This window comes from Ursus americanus, chromosome 12 (genome assembly GCF_024610735.1).
Source record: "Ursus americanus isolate L20-20 chromosome 12, mUrsAme1.1.p, whole genome shotgun sequence".
Lineage (NCBI taxonomy): Eukaryota > Metazoa > Chordata > Mammalia > Carnivora > Ursidae > Ursus > Ursus americanus.
In genome coordinates this window covers 4937153-4951467 of record NC_142138.1, presented here as the reverse complement: position 1 = coordinate 4951467, position 14315 = coordinate 4937153, and the positions used below count along the sequence as shown (strand labels likewise).

General features: G+C 39.8%; 1 protein-coding gene across 2 annotated transcripts; it reads right to left on the bottom strand.

Moving 5' to 3' along the window:
- Positions 1-6250: 6250 nt before the first annotated feature.
- On the bottom strand, positions 6251-14315 carry UQCRH (ubiquinol-cytochrome c reductase hinge protein). 2 transcript variants are annotated; one of them, XM_045799651.2, is made up of 5 exons: positions 14163-14276; positions 10553-10579; positions 9904-10051; positions 9632-9793; positions 6251-6468 (listed from the first exon to the last, which is right to left on the bottom strand). In XM_045799651.2, exons 3-5 carry the CDS (start codon positions 9964-9966, stop codon positions 6436-6438), a joined length of 258 nt encoding a protein of 85 aa, XP_045655607.1. In that variant the 5' UTR covers positions 9967-10051; positions 10553-10579; positions 14163-14276; the 3' UTR covers positions 6251-6435. The 2 variants fall into 2 exon arrangements, with proteins under 2 accessions (XP_045655607.1, XP_045655606.1); XM_045799650.2 differs by lacking the exon at positions 9904-10051 and having other exon boundaries at positions 14163-14315.

The window sequence follows — 14315 nt, the reverse complement described above, 5'->3', positions numbered from 1 at the left end:
TGTTCTATGTACGGGGTTATGTCTTCTATAAAGACACTTTTACTTCTTTCCAATATGAATCCTTTTTTTTTTCTTTTGCATTATTTTACTGTTTTTTATTTACAGAACACTGTTCAATACAGGAGGTAGGTAAGTCTTTACCTACGTAGACTGACTTGCGCCCATTCTTCAGGGGAAAGCATTCAGTATTTCATTATTATATGATGTTAACTATAGTTTTGTTTTGTTTTGTTTACAACAGGTGTCTTTTACTAGATTGAGAAAGTTGCCTTCTTTCCTAGTTTGCTAAGATTTTTTAAAAAATCATGAATGGTTGTTGACTTTCTTCAAATGTTTTTCCTGCATTTATTGAGTTGCTATGTTTTTTCTGCTTTATCATTAATATGATGAATTATATTGACTGATTTTCAAATGATGAACCAACTTTGCATTCCTGTAAAAAAAAAACATACAAGTTCATGATGTATTATTCTTTTTATATATTGTTACATTTTTGCATCTGTGTTATGGAGGACATTGACCTGAATTTTTTTCTTTCTGTAATATCTTTGATTTTGATGTCAGGGTAATGCTGAACTCATAAAATGAGTTCAGGAAGTATCCCTTCACTTATAATTTCTGAAAGAATTTTTATAGAATTGGTATTAATCCTTCCTTAAATAATAATAATTATTATTGTTATTATTATTATTTTAGTTTTATTTGTGTAAGTAATCTCTCCACCCAACATGGGGCTCAAACTTGCAATCCCAGGATCAAGTGTCACATGCTCTTCCGACTGAGCCAGCCAGGTGCCCCTTTCCTTAAATTCTTGCGAATTCAGCAGTGAAGCCTTCTGGGCCTGGAGTTGGGTGTTTGGGTGTTTTTTGGTTTTGGTTTTGTTTTGCAGGGGTGGGGAGTTCAGAGTGAGGAGAAAGAGAAGGTTTTTAATTATGAACTCAATTTCTTTCATTGATATAGGGCAGTGATTTTCAAACAGAGATGATGCCCCTTTCTCAGGAGACACTTGGTAACCTCTGGAGATATTTGGGATTATTATAACTAGATGGTGCTTCTGGCATCGAGAGGGTAGAAGCCAGGGATACTGCTGAAAACCCTATCCCCCCACACAAAGAATTATCTAGCCCAAAATGTCAAGACTGCTAAAATTTGAGAAACCCTGATGATATAGGGCTATTTGAATTTTCCAATTCTTCTTGTAGCAGTTTTAACAATTTGAGACTGGGACACCTGGGTGGCTCAGCTGTTAAACGTCTGCCTTCGGCTCAGGTCATGATCTCAGGGTCCTGGGATCGGGCCCCTCATTGGACTCCCTGCTCGGCGGGAAGACTGCTTCTCCCTCTCACCCTCCCTTCCTTGTGTTCCCTGTCTCTCTGTCAAATAAATAAATAAAATCTTTTAAAAAAATTGAGACTTTTAAAGAATTTGTTCATTTCACGCAAGTTGGCAGATTTTTTCCTTTTAGTGTGTTTAGCAAGGGGCGTCAAACTACAGCACAGGTCAAATTCAGCCTTCCACCCATTTTTGCAATACTGCTTTATTTTTATGCAGCCACACCTTTCATTTAGTGTGGTTCCGTTACTACTACAACGATAAGATGAGTGGTTGCTCTAGAGATCATATGCCCTACAATCCAGAAATATTTGCTATCTGAATCTTTACAGAAAAAGGCTGCCGACCCGATTTGTAGGGTCTACAGTAATGTCCCCTCGCTCATCACTGATACTGGTAATTCGTGTCTTCTCTCTTCGGTACTTTTATCAGCCTACCTAGAGGTTTATTTTATTGAACTTTACAAAGAAATAGTTTGTGGTTTTGTTGGTTTTCTCCTTTTCTATTTCATAGATTTCTATTCTTTACAATTTCTTTCTACTTAATGTGTTGTTTTTATTGCTAACTACCTTTTAAATAAAATTTCTAAATAAGATAAAATATCTATTCTATTTACCCATTTATTTTGTTTGTTTCTTTTTAAGTTTTTTTTTTTTAAGATTTTATTTATTTATTTGACAGAGAGACACAGAGAGAGAGAGAGTACAAGGGGGAACAGCAGAGGGAGAGGGAGAGGGAGAACCAGGCTCCCCGCTGAGCAGGGAGCCCCATGGAGGCTCGATCTCAGGACCCTGAGATCATGACCTGAGCTGAGGGCAGACCGTTAACCGACCGAGCCACCCAGGCACCCCTTATTTATAACTTTTAAGTTTTTATTTATATAATATATATAAATTATATATATAAATTATAATTTATATATAATTATATACAAATTATAATATAAATCATATAAATATATAATTTATATATAATATATATCTTATATTATATATTTATATATATATGGTGTAATATTGGCTTCAGGAGTAGAATTTAGTGATTCATCACTTATATTTAACACCCAGTGCTCATCACAACAGGTACCCTCCTTAATACCCACCACCCATCCAGCCCATCCCCCACCCACCTCCCCTCCAGCAACCCTCAGTTTGTTCTCTATCATTAAGAATCTCTTATGGTTTGCCTCCCTCTCTTTTTTTTTTCTTCCTTCCCCTATTTACCCATTTATTGACCATTTCTGGGACTGTTCATTTCGTTATGTAGATCAAAGTTTCCATTTAGTATCTTTTTTTTTTCCCCTGAAGAACTTCCATTAATCTTTCTTAGAGTCCAAGTCTGCTGACAATGAATTCTCTCACCTTTCATTTGTTTAAAACACCCTTATTTTGTTTTCATTTAAGGATATTTTCACTAGATATGGAATTCTGGAATCAAAATTTACTTCGTTCAGCACTTTAAAGATGAGTTTTCTTAAGAGAAGTGGGTAGGAATTCTTACTGTTGTGCCTCTATATGTAATGCATCTTTTTGAGATTTTCTTTTTATTACTAGTTTTCAGCAATTTGGGGTAAGTGACTTGATGTGATTTCCTTTATTTTATTCTGGTTGGAGTGTGTTGAGCTTCTAGGAACTGTGAGTTTATAATTTTCTTTTTTTAAAAAGATTTTATTTTATTTATTTGAGAGAGAGAGTGTGTGTGCGCAAGCAGGGGGAGCGGCAGCAGAGGGAGAGAGAGAGAAGCAGGCTCCCCACTGAGCAGGGAGCCGGATGTGGGGCTCGATCCCAGGACCCTGCGAATCATGACCTGAGCTGAAGGCAGATGCTTAACCGACTGAACTGCCCAGGCGCCCCTATAATTTTTATTATATTTGGAAAATTTCAACCATTACTGTTTCAAATATTTTTTTTTCTGTTCCAAAACGACTTAAGTTCTTTCATTTGTAACATTTCCTCAAAGTAATTTGGTATACTTCAAAAATTAATTTTGGTAAAAAAAAATTTTTCTCCCTTCCCTCCACCCCCCCCCTATTCTGGGCCATTTGATATTATCTCACAGCTTACCTTTTCCTTGTCCTCTATTTTTAGTGTTTCTTTTTCTCTTGTGCTTCAAGTTTTTATAGTTTCTGCTGCTGTGTCTTCAAGAACATATAAGTACACCTATTCTTTTTCTTCAGTGTGTAATCTTTTGCCAATCTTGTTAAGTGAATTTTAAATTTCAGATATTATACTTTTTTTTTTTAGAAAGAGAGAGAACACATGAGTGGGGGCAGGGGTGAAGGGGGACAGAGGGAAAGGGAGAGAATCTTAAGAAGACTTGGCGCTGAGCAAGGAGGCCATCTGGGGCTCAATCTCACAACCCTTGAGATTATGACCTGAGCCGAAACCAAGAGTTGGACACTTAACTGACTGAACCACCCAGGCACCCCCAGATAATTGTACTTTTAAGCTCCAAAATTTCTATTTGATTCGTGTTATATGTTCTACTTCTTTCATTATGTTCATTTCCATTAAATCCTTGGGCATATTTGTAATAGAGCTTTCCAAGTCCTTGTCTACTACTTTATCATCTTATGTGTCTGTTTTTATTGACAATTTTTCTCCTGGTCACATTTGTCTGCTTTTTTTGTATGTCTAGCGATTTTTTTATTGAATGTTTGGTATCGTGAAATTTACATTGTTGAATGCTGGATTTTGTTGACTTCTTTTAAAACGTCTTGGACTTTGTTCTGGCAGGCATTCAGGTTATTTTTTGAATCAGCTTGATCCTTTCCTTTTTAAGATGGGGTATAGCCTATCTTAGTGGCCTCTTTCTAGGGCTAATTTTAGCCCTACTGCTGAAGCGCCCTCTTCTGGAGTTCAAGTTCAATGCTCCAGGTGTTCAACAAGTTCGATAGGAACCCCCCACATTAGCTGGCCAAAACTCAAACATCTCCCACCCTTCTGTTAACTTTGGGAATTATTCAGTTTACAGGTACCCAGTAGTTCATTGCCTGGCTAAACGGAGTTTTGCCCTATTCACATGCAGCTTAATATTTGGCAACAGACTCAAGCATCCTCTAAGCAGAATTCTGGAGCTATTTCTCTGGGTAATTTCTCCTTTCTGTAGTAACACTAATTAACACATTACTAACCATTCACTAAAATCTGAGTAATGAGTTTAGGGATGTTCACTGTAAAATTTCAGCTTTGCTGTTTGAAATTTTAATGAGATGTTTGAAAATAATCAGATTACATACAACAAATACAGTGCCACCATTTATAAAGGTATTTGTGAGATTATCCATTACCCTGAAATGGGTTCTAAATCAGAAATGGCTGGGAAATGCTGGCCATCCCTGTAGCTAGGACAATAGATTGAAAGAGCTTCTAGGTTCAAGTGGCCCTTTGCCCCATTTTTGCAAACATAATCCCTCAGATTGTCTTAGTGGCAGTCACCTTTCATTTAAGCTGTAGTGTGTATATTCTCCTTTTGTAATTAATACGTATCACCCTCCTCACCTAACTTTCAACTGATTCATTTATTTCTATTAGTATTGATTCATCAATTATTTTATTCAATGAGTTTAAATCCAGTACTACCATATGTTTTGATGCTCACATTGTTCTAGATTTGATTAGTGGTCTTTGTGCACTTCTGACATGTCCCTATTGTTCTTTGAGCATTTTCTTCTTTCTGGAACAAACAACAAAATGTTCCAGGCTTATCTTGTGCTTTCCCAGCCTTGGAACCATCCATTTCTCCAAGGAGCCCTGGTTCCTTTTATTAGCCAATGAAGCACTCTTGGTGGGCTGAGCTAGAGAAATATATATTCCCTACATATACATACTGGCCTCTATATTTACTTACATTGAAATCTGTATTTATTTAGTTTATAAATACCTCACCATAGCGAGGTTCCTTCTGTTTTTTTTTTCCTTTTCCCTATTTGTAACTCCGTTCTCTGCTAGCATTTATTACTTTCAATATATTAACTTACTAGGTGTCTCCCTCACTGCTGTACATATGTAACCAATCTCCCATTGCCAGCATGCCTACCTAGGCACCCTTTTCTTACCCTTCTTGGAATCCAGTATCCTGCCCCTCACAAACCTATATCCTCCTCACTCCTTTTTAAAATATGTATATTTTTGGGACACCTGGGTGGCTCAGTTGGTTAAGCGTCTGCCTTCAGCTCAGGTCGTCCTGGGATCAAGCTCCACATCAGGCTCCCTGTTCAGCAGGGAACCTGCTTCTCCCTCTGCCTGCTGCTCTCTGCTTGTGCTCTCTAGATCTGAAAAAAATAAAATCTTAAAAAAAAATGTGTATTTTTAAAAAGCAACCTTGTGGGGTGCCTGGGTGGCCTAGTCAGTTAAGCATCTGCCTTCGGCTCACATCATGATCCCAGGGTCCTGGGATGGAGCCTGCTTCTCCCTCTGCCCCTCCCCCCACTCATGCTCTCTCTCTCTCTCTCTCAAATAAATAAAATCTTTTTAAAGAAAAAAGCAACCTTGTTGGACACTGAGACCAAAAACTGTCAAAAGACACTTCTGTAGTAGGAGACTTTCATGAGGACTGGGTATCCAATGAAATTAAGCCATCACTGTTCATTTTAACTGTGATAATGGCATCAAGGTAAACTTTTAAAAGTCCTTATCATTAAGAGATACATACTTACAGGTGCCTGGGTGGCTCAATTGGTTAAGTGTCTGACTTTGGCTAAGGTCATGATGTCGGGCTCCCTGCTCAGCAGGGAGTCAGCTTGTCCCTCTCCCCCCTCCCCAAGCGCACACATACTCTCTCTCAAATAAATCTTAAAAAAAAAAAGAGAGAGAGATACATACTTGCTAGGTGATAGCTACATGGGAGTTGATTATTTTCGACCTAGTCATATGTTTGACATTTTCAAATTAAAAAAAAAAGGAAAGGAAGCAGCAGGTCTGCAGATTACTGGACTTTATTAAGAGGAATCACTGCTAATTACACAGAAGGTACTTGCCTAAGCCAAAATCCATGAGGTTCACATGAATGTACAGTTAACACAGATAAGAAACAAATGGCATGGTCAAAACCACAAAATATCCTGATGCCCGGGTGATGAAGGCTGGGGTGAAGTACGCACATTTATTTCAAGCTGTTAAAGAGTTTGTGGGCCACCTAGATGGGGGAAAGAAAAGGATGTCATCAACTGACAGCTTTAATGTCACAGCTTACAAGGTCCTTCATGACCTGGAACACTACTGCCTCTTCTGCCTCTTCCCTCTCCATAGCGTTCCCACACACCCATACCCCTCTTGAGCCCTAGTGAACTACCTTCGGTTACCTGAATACTATCTCCTTTCTACCTACAACTCTCTTTTCTACCTTTTTAAAAATCTTTTATCTTTCCTTTAGAACTTAAGTTTACATGTCATTTCTTGTAAGCTTTCTCCACACAAACTCCTGTCCCCACACAAATCTGTCCCTCCTCTATCTTCCCCATAGAAACTTACACCTCCCATATCAGTGTTTATTAACGTAACAAATATTTATGTAACATCCACTATATGCCAGCTACTGTTCTAGGTGCTGAGTGAACTACAATGGTAAACCAGGCAGTATCTCTGTCTTGTAGGAAACTTAGGGAGACATTATAATAAGAGAAATGTAATATACACATAAGGTAAACTTCTGACAGTAATAAACGCTCTGAGGAAAATAAAAAGTGGGTGGGTGGGGGAGCATAGCAGCTTTAAATAGAGGATTAGTGAAGGCCAACCTGAGAAGGTTATACCCAAAAGAGTTAAGTGTTCTATTTGTCTCCTATGCTGGTTCAACTAAGTGAAGGAAGGGACCATGCCTATCTCATTCCTACATCTCAGCCCAGTGCTTGGCTCATAAAGTATTTAAATAACAATTCACCGTTTTAACTTTTTTTTGTAAGTAGTCTATGACAAACATGGGGCTCAAAATCACAACCCCAAGATCAAGAGTCGCAAGCTCCACTGAATGAGCCTGCCAGGTGCCCTCATTTTAACTATTTTTAACTCTACATTTCTGTGGCATTAAGTAACTCCAATTGTCCAGCAATTATCAATTTCCAGAATTTTTTCATCTTCCCAAACTGAAACGAATTCCCTATTTCCCCCTCCCTGAAGCCCCTGGCAACCACCATTCCACCTTCTGTCTACAAATTTGATTACTGCAGGTACCTCATTAAGTGGAATGACATATTTGTCTTTTTGTGATTGGTTTATTTTACTTAGCATGTCTTCAAGGTTCATACAGGTTGTAACGTCAGAGTTCTTCCCTTTTTAAGGGTAAATATTTCATTATAGGTATATACCACAATGGACATTTGGGCTGCATCCACCTTTTAGCTATTCTGAATGCTACTATGAACATGCGTGTACAAGTAAGTGTTCAACTCAACTGTCTCAATTCCTTTGGGTACACAACCAGAAGTGGAACTGCTGGATCATATAGCAGAGTTTAATTTTTTGAGTAAAGTGTTTCATTTCTTTTTATTGCCAAATAATATTCCATTATATGTATATATCACATTTTGGTGAACATGTGACTTATCTACTTATCAATTGGTGAACATATATGTTGTTTCCACTTTCTGGCTATTATGAATAATGTTTCTATGAATATTTGTGTACAAGCTTTTGTATAGACATAATGTCTTCATTTCTCTTGAGTATATACCTAGGAGAATCACTGGATCATACATTAACTCTATGTTTAACTTTTTGAAGAACTGCCAGACTGTTTTCTACAGGACTACACCAATCTATAGCCCCAACAGAGTGTATGAGGTTTCCAATTTCTCCACATCGCCAACACTGGTCTATTTTTTTTAATGATATGGAGAAGTACAGATGCATATTTCATATATAAATTTTCCTTCTTTCCACTAAAATTATGTTGAATATAATGCCTCTATTCATATTTTATATTAAATGTATTTGGATTCTATTTTTAAAAATCTGGTAGTATATACAAAAAAACATGGTTATCTCTAGGCAGTACGAGTTCAGTTCAGAGTTTTCTATCTTTATAAAATATCTTCCTTAACTGTCACAATGTGTTTAATGGGGGGGGGGGAGATGTGTGTGCATTTGTGTATTTCCGCTGTATATCACAGAATTAAACCACCTTTACTGGATTTTTTTTTAAGTAAGCTCTACACCCAACATGAGGCTTGAACTTAAGACCCTGAGATCAAGAGACGCGTGCTCTCTACCAACTGAGCCAGCCAGCACCCCCGGAATTGTTGAAGCATAAAGAAAGTTGGTTGAGTGGAGATCATTAACTTTCTTCAGGGCAGAAAAAGTCATTTACTTTTTCCTTTTTACCTTTTGACCCCATTCACCCATTTCTCCCTACTTTTTTGATTATCATGCCTACCAGGATGGGTATGAACTGGTGTCTCATTTGTGGTTTCGATCTGTATTTCCGCCGAGAGCTCATGGCGTTAAGCACCTTTTCATGTGCTTATTAGCCACCCAACGGTTTCAATATAAGTATTCATATCCAACTTTTGCCCACCCTGTAATTTCTTTAAAATACCTGTCATATGTAAGAGAGTCAAATACAAATTTACTTAAAAAAAAAGGGGGGGGGGTGCCTGGATGGCTCTGTCCATGATACTGGAGTCAAGCCCTATGTTGAGTTGGGCTCCCTGCTCAGCAGGAGTCAGCCTCGCCCTCTGCCCCTTCCCCAGCTCTCTCTGTCTCTCTCAAATAAATAAATACAATCTTAAAAAAAAAAAAAAAAAAAAAAAAAACTTTTTTACAAGACATACTGGAGGATATAAATGATTTTAATTTTTTATTTTTATTTATTTTTTAAAGATTTTATTTATTTACTTGACAGAGAGAGGGAGAGACACGGTGAAAGAGGGAACACAAGCAGGGTGGGGGAGAAGCAGGCTTCCCACTGAGCAGGGAGCCTGACGTGGGGCTCAATCCCAGAACCCTGGGATCATGACCTGAGCCACCCAGATGCCCCTATAAATGATTTTAAAGAATAGCCTGTTATTTAAAGGTACAAAATCCAGCTTCCCCAATGTTTAGCAGTCCAAGTTGGGACATCATTTCTCTTCTTTAAGCCTCAGTTTTTTATCTGTACAATGGGGCTAATGAGACCTATCTCCAGTAAAAGTAGTAGAATTAGGTAAGATTACTAATGTAAAGTGCTCAGCACTGCACCTGACATATACGGGCCAATAAGTATATGCTTATTGCTAGATCTGCCCCTAGTATGGAAAAGCTGTCAGCACCAACTCTGCCTGGCCACTGTAAGCTTTCCCCTTCCTGATTTTAGGCTCACTTACGCAGTGGTCCCTTGCATGCAGGAAGTCAAAGAGCTCCTCCGTGCAATCCTCCTCTGTCTGTGACCTGGAGGATACACGCTGGTCACAGAGCTCTAGCCGCTCCCGAGCCTTTACACATTTCTCCAGCTGCTCGCATTGCTCTCTCACTGTTGTTAGGGGATCCTGAAGGAGAAACACAGACAAGAACCGAAATGGGGGTTTTAGGAGGAGACCCATAAACCATCTGCTTTGATTAATACAACCACCAAACCAAGGTGCTGCCTCTGAATTACCGTGCAGAAGGCCAGCTGGCAGAGCCACACTGCCGCCAGAAACGGCAGAATGGGGTCTCCCATTCAATTCTGATGCTAAGTGGTAGAGGCAAGTTTCACATTCCTGCCTTCCAAGGTTGCCAGTATGCACTGAAAGCCTCAGTCCTATCTGAAAAACAAGGTGGTAAAGGAAACCTAGCCAAACTTGAAGTAGATCTACAGGAGGCCTTACTTGTTAACACAGCATTTTGGGATATCTAATGTCTGTGAAGTTGAATTCCCCCATCTGACAGCCAGGCCTACATACCCCAGCTGCCCAGCCAGAAAGGCAATGTTGACATGGAGAAGGACTATATAAGGAAAGTTCCTTCCAGAGTCTTTTATTAAATCGCAAACAGCAGATAGATAATTGAATACCAGGCCCTCAAGATGCTGCTCTGCTCCCTGACACCATGACTGAAGAAGCTCCAAACCCAGAAAAGACTCAGCTTCCCAAGCCCACATCCCCCAAACACTCCACAGCACAGGAAGGAAGTATTAAAGCCTTTTTCCATTTCCATTTCTGTTCTCTCCAAGGTGTCAAGTAAAGACTCCTTAAAATGCCCTTAGAGTTTCACGAAGCTCAAACTTCCTTTTACTGAGATGGTTCCAAACCTGAGACGGCTCTTACCACTAATTCCTCCTCCTCCTCTTCCTCCTACAAAAGGAAAACAAAATTAATGTCAGCAGCAACTTAGGACATATATTCCCAATCATACTGATGTTGTAATTACTGAAGATAAACACTGTATTAATACTGTTTTAAAATTTTCTGTATTTTATGATGCTTTGACATTTTAGGGGCTTTGCTAATCCTGGAGAGAAAGCCCCTCCCAGGGGACACATCTTTCATATGTAAACCAACCAATCCAAAACCCTTATCACCAATCACTTCCTTTATCTCCTGGACTGAACCAATTATTGCTCCTGCCCTAATCATCCTACTGCCAAGTACCAAACAGCTAGAGCCCACCCCTATAGCCCAGAACCCACAGAAATTACTCAAATAATCCAATCCTAAACTTACCAGAGGTAACCTATCCTGCTTCACCCATTCTTTCCCTCAGAAACCGAGAGTCTGGTTTCCCTTGCCCTTTCCGCTGCTCCAGGCCCTTCTCCAGGTGGCCCTGAGTGGTGTGGCCTTCCCCCGCTTCTCTTGGGACTCATAAGTAATTAACTCTTCTTTCAAAAACAGTTGTCTACATGCCTATTATCTTACCATACCTAATTAAAACAAACCCTGAGTACATTTCAACAAGGACATACTATCTCACTTTCATTAGCAACAACCTAGTGTGTAGGACACCCTAAAGTTTTTAAAGTGGGGTTCCTGGGTGGCTCAGTCAGTTAAGCCTCTGCCTTCGGCTCAGCTCATGATCCCAGCGTCCTGGGATTCACCCCCATGTCCAGCCCCACATGGGGCTACCTGCTCAGGGGGTCTGCTTCTCCCTCTCCTTCTGCCCCACCCCCCTGCTTGCGTTCTCTCTTGATTTCTCTCTCAAATAAATCTTTAAAATCTAAAAGTTTATAAAGTAGCTTCAAATCTGTAATTTGATTAATCACAACAGCCCCTTAAGGGCTCCCAGTTTAGAGATAACACTAATTAGATCCTTCCTTCCTTCCTCCCTCCCTTCCTTTCTTTCCTCTTCCCTCCCTCCCCCTTCCTTAATTCCTTCCTTCCTTCTCTTTCCTCCCTCCCTTCTTTCCTTTTCTTTCATTTTCTTTTCTTTCCTTCCTTCCTTCCCTTTTTAAAATCTCTACGCCTAACGTGGAGCTTGAATTCACCACCGTGAGATCAAGAGTCACATGCTCTATTGACTGAGCCAGCTGGTGCCCCAATTAGACATATTCTGATAGAGATTCAAGCTGATGTTCACATAGAACCTACATCACTTGAAGTATTTTGTTTGAAATTCTGGTAGGCCCTGGTATTACCAGAAATAGCTCAATTTAGTCCTTACATCCCAAACAAAGTTAGGAGGAAAACTAACATTTTTCTAGACTCTGAACTTGGACTGGGAATATGAAAATGGCCAAACCTAAACTTTTCTTTAGCCAAAGCTTAACTAAAAATGGTTACAGTTACTGCTTTTTGACTCGCTGAACTCCCAGGACTCTTAAGTAGACTATCAGCGTTAAGTGCATCAAAGGTCTAGACTATTCCATTCACAAGCTTGGAAACACCAACTCCTACCTATTTACTTCTGATTCAGGTACACAACCTCAAACCTAGTTCCCATTCTTCCAAGGAGAGCAGTGTAAAAGGAGCATCATTTTAGGCCAAAATCTGGGGCACAGCAGAGTCTGATCAATATTTCAACCCATCAAAAGTAAGCTGTTTGCCTGCCTGCATATGCACGTATCCACATTTGGGGGAAGGGAAGAAAAGGTATATATGAAAATAAAAAGAACTGGCTCAGCAATCCTTCATTATGTTTTCAAAATTCCAACACAATCTGCCTCATTCTCTACCATGCCCTTTGCGAAAGAGACCAAAGCTCATGAGAGCTGGGAGGGCGAAGGCAGGTTCAACTATAACCCACGCTATTTATTCTCACAATTAGCAAAGATCTCTTCTAAACACAAAGATGATTTTTGGGATGTCAAATTCTAGTTTTTCATTAAGGTTTCTTAACCTCACTCTTTTTTTTTTTTTTAATCTTTTTTTTAACCTTGCTCTTTAAAAAAATTCATACTGAAAAAGTTTTTCCAAAAAATTGATATCATAGTCTGCCTCAGTTAGAAACCTGAAATTAGTATCCTAGAAGCAAGACCTTTGTATCATTTCCCTATTAGCAAGGCTACTACATTGATCATTTTGATAATTTTGTGTCAAAAGTATCAGGGCATGTTTTGGAAAAACAAATCCAAATACTTTAAGTCTGAATATGGACTACTTCATGTAAAATTTCCAGTCAATGACAAAAACCAAGGTCACACTAAATAAAAAGATTTAATGTCCAAAAAGTATAGGTTCTTCATAAAAGACCTCAGTTTTTGTTTTTTTTTTAAAGATTTTATTTATTTGATAGAAGACAAGCAGGGCGGAGCAGCAGAGGGAGAGGGAGAAGCAGGCTCCCCGCTCGCTGATAAGGGAGCCCAAGCAGGACTCCCGTATCATGACCTGAGCCAAAGGCAGATGATTAATTGACTGAGCCACCCAGGTGCCCCGAAGGCCTCAGTTTTCTTAATTTTAAAATTGACTACCTTCTTTTTTCATCTACTGGCTGTGGTTGAGCCCTGCTGAACTTTCTGGTATACTTCCTGCTGAACTTCCTGAGGCTGGCTCCATTTCATTTTGGTCCCCTTTCTGAAAATAAGACTAGGAAAAATTATGGGATAAACTAGTTTCCAACTATTCGGAACCCATAAACCTGGAACAGCTGCCCCGAAGTGACTACAGAACAAAGCATAGGAAATGTGATTGAAAACCAAAAGCTAGCTGGCTTCTTTCTGTAAAGCTGTGTAGCACTGGGGCTAAGTCTTGGCTCTGAAACCATGCTGCTTGGATTCACCTCCCCGCTCCATGATTAAAGCTGTGGTCCTTAGAAAAGATATTTAACCTTTCTATGCTAGTTTTTCATCTGTAAAATAACCATAATAATAGTACGCAATACTTACCTCATAGGACTATTGTGTGGCTTAAATGAATTAGTCATATAAAGAACTTGGAACAGTAAACAATTAATAATTATTATATTGGCATTCTTACTGTGGGAAAGCTCCCTCTTCCATCATCGCAGAATTATACTACACATTCCTATACTGTCCCCAAATATACCTCCCACCCCCACCCCTACCAAAGAAAAAGAAACCACTTCACAGAAATTAGCCAGATCTCCGGAGCCTCCATAGAAGATGTGGCAGGATTCCTGACCTGAGCAGAGAGAAGCACTAAGGCCGGTCGGCTTGCTCCCTAAACCTGTCAAACCAGGGTCTCAGATCACCTGATTGGCTAAAAATAAAGATACTATTTTTACAAAAGTTTAGGCAACACAGCATTTTTCGCCGTCGTTACACCTTCACCGCACTCGCAGAATGGGGAAACCAAGCCCAGAAAACGGCTAGTCAAGGAGATGACTAGACAAACGATGAATAGACAAATTCCGGGGAAGGGTCGAGGGAACCCGCAATCCCGACCGTGCAAACTCTCGGGCCAACAGGGCCCCGGGTGTGTTTTGACGGGGTAGGTCTTGAGCCTCAGAGTAGGGAAGAGAGTCGAGTCGGTCGCCTTCCCTTACCTCCTTGGGATCTCCGGACCCGGTCAGCATCTTTCGCTCGTCCTCCAGCCCCATGTCCCGCTACGGTTCTGAATTCAACACCAGCAGCAACAGCGGCACCTACTCCACTTCAGGATCAAGAAGGACTTGTAAGGGTCACTGGGCGGATATCCG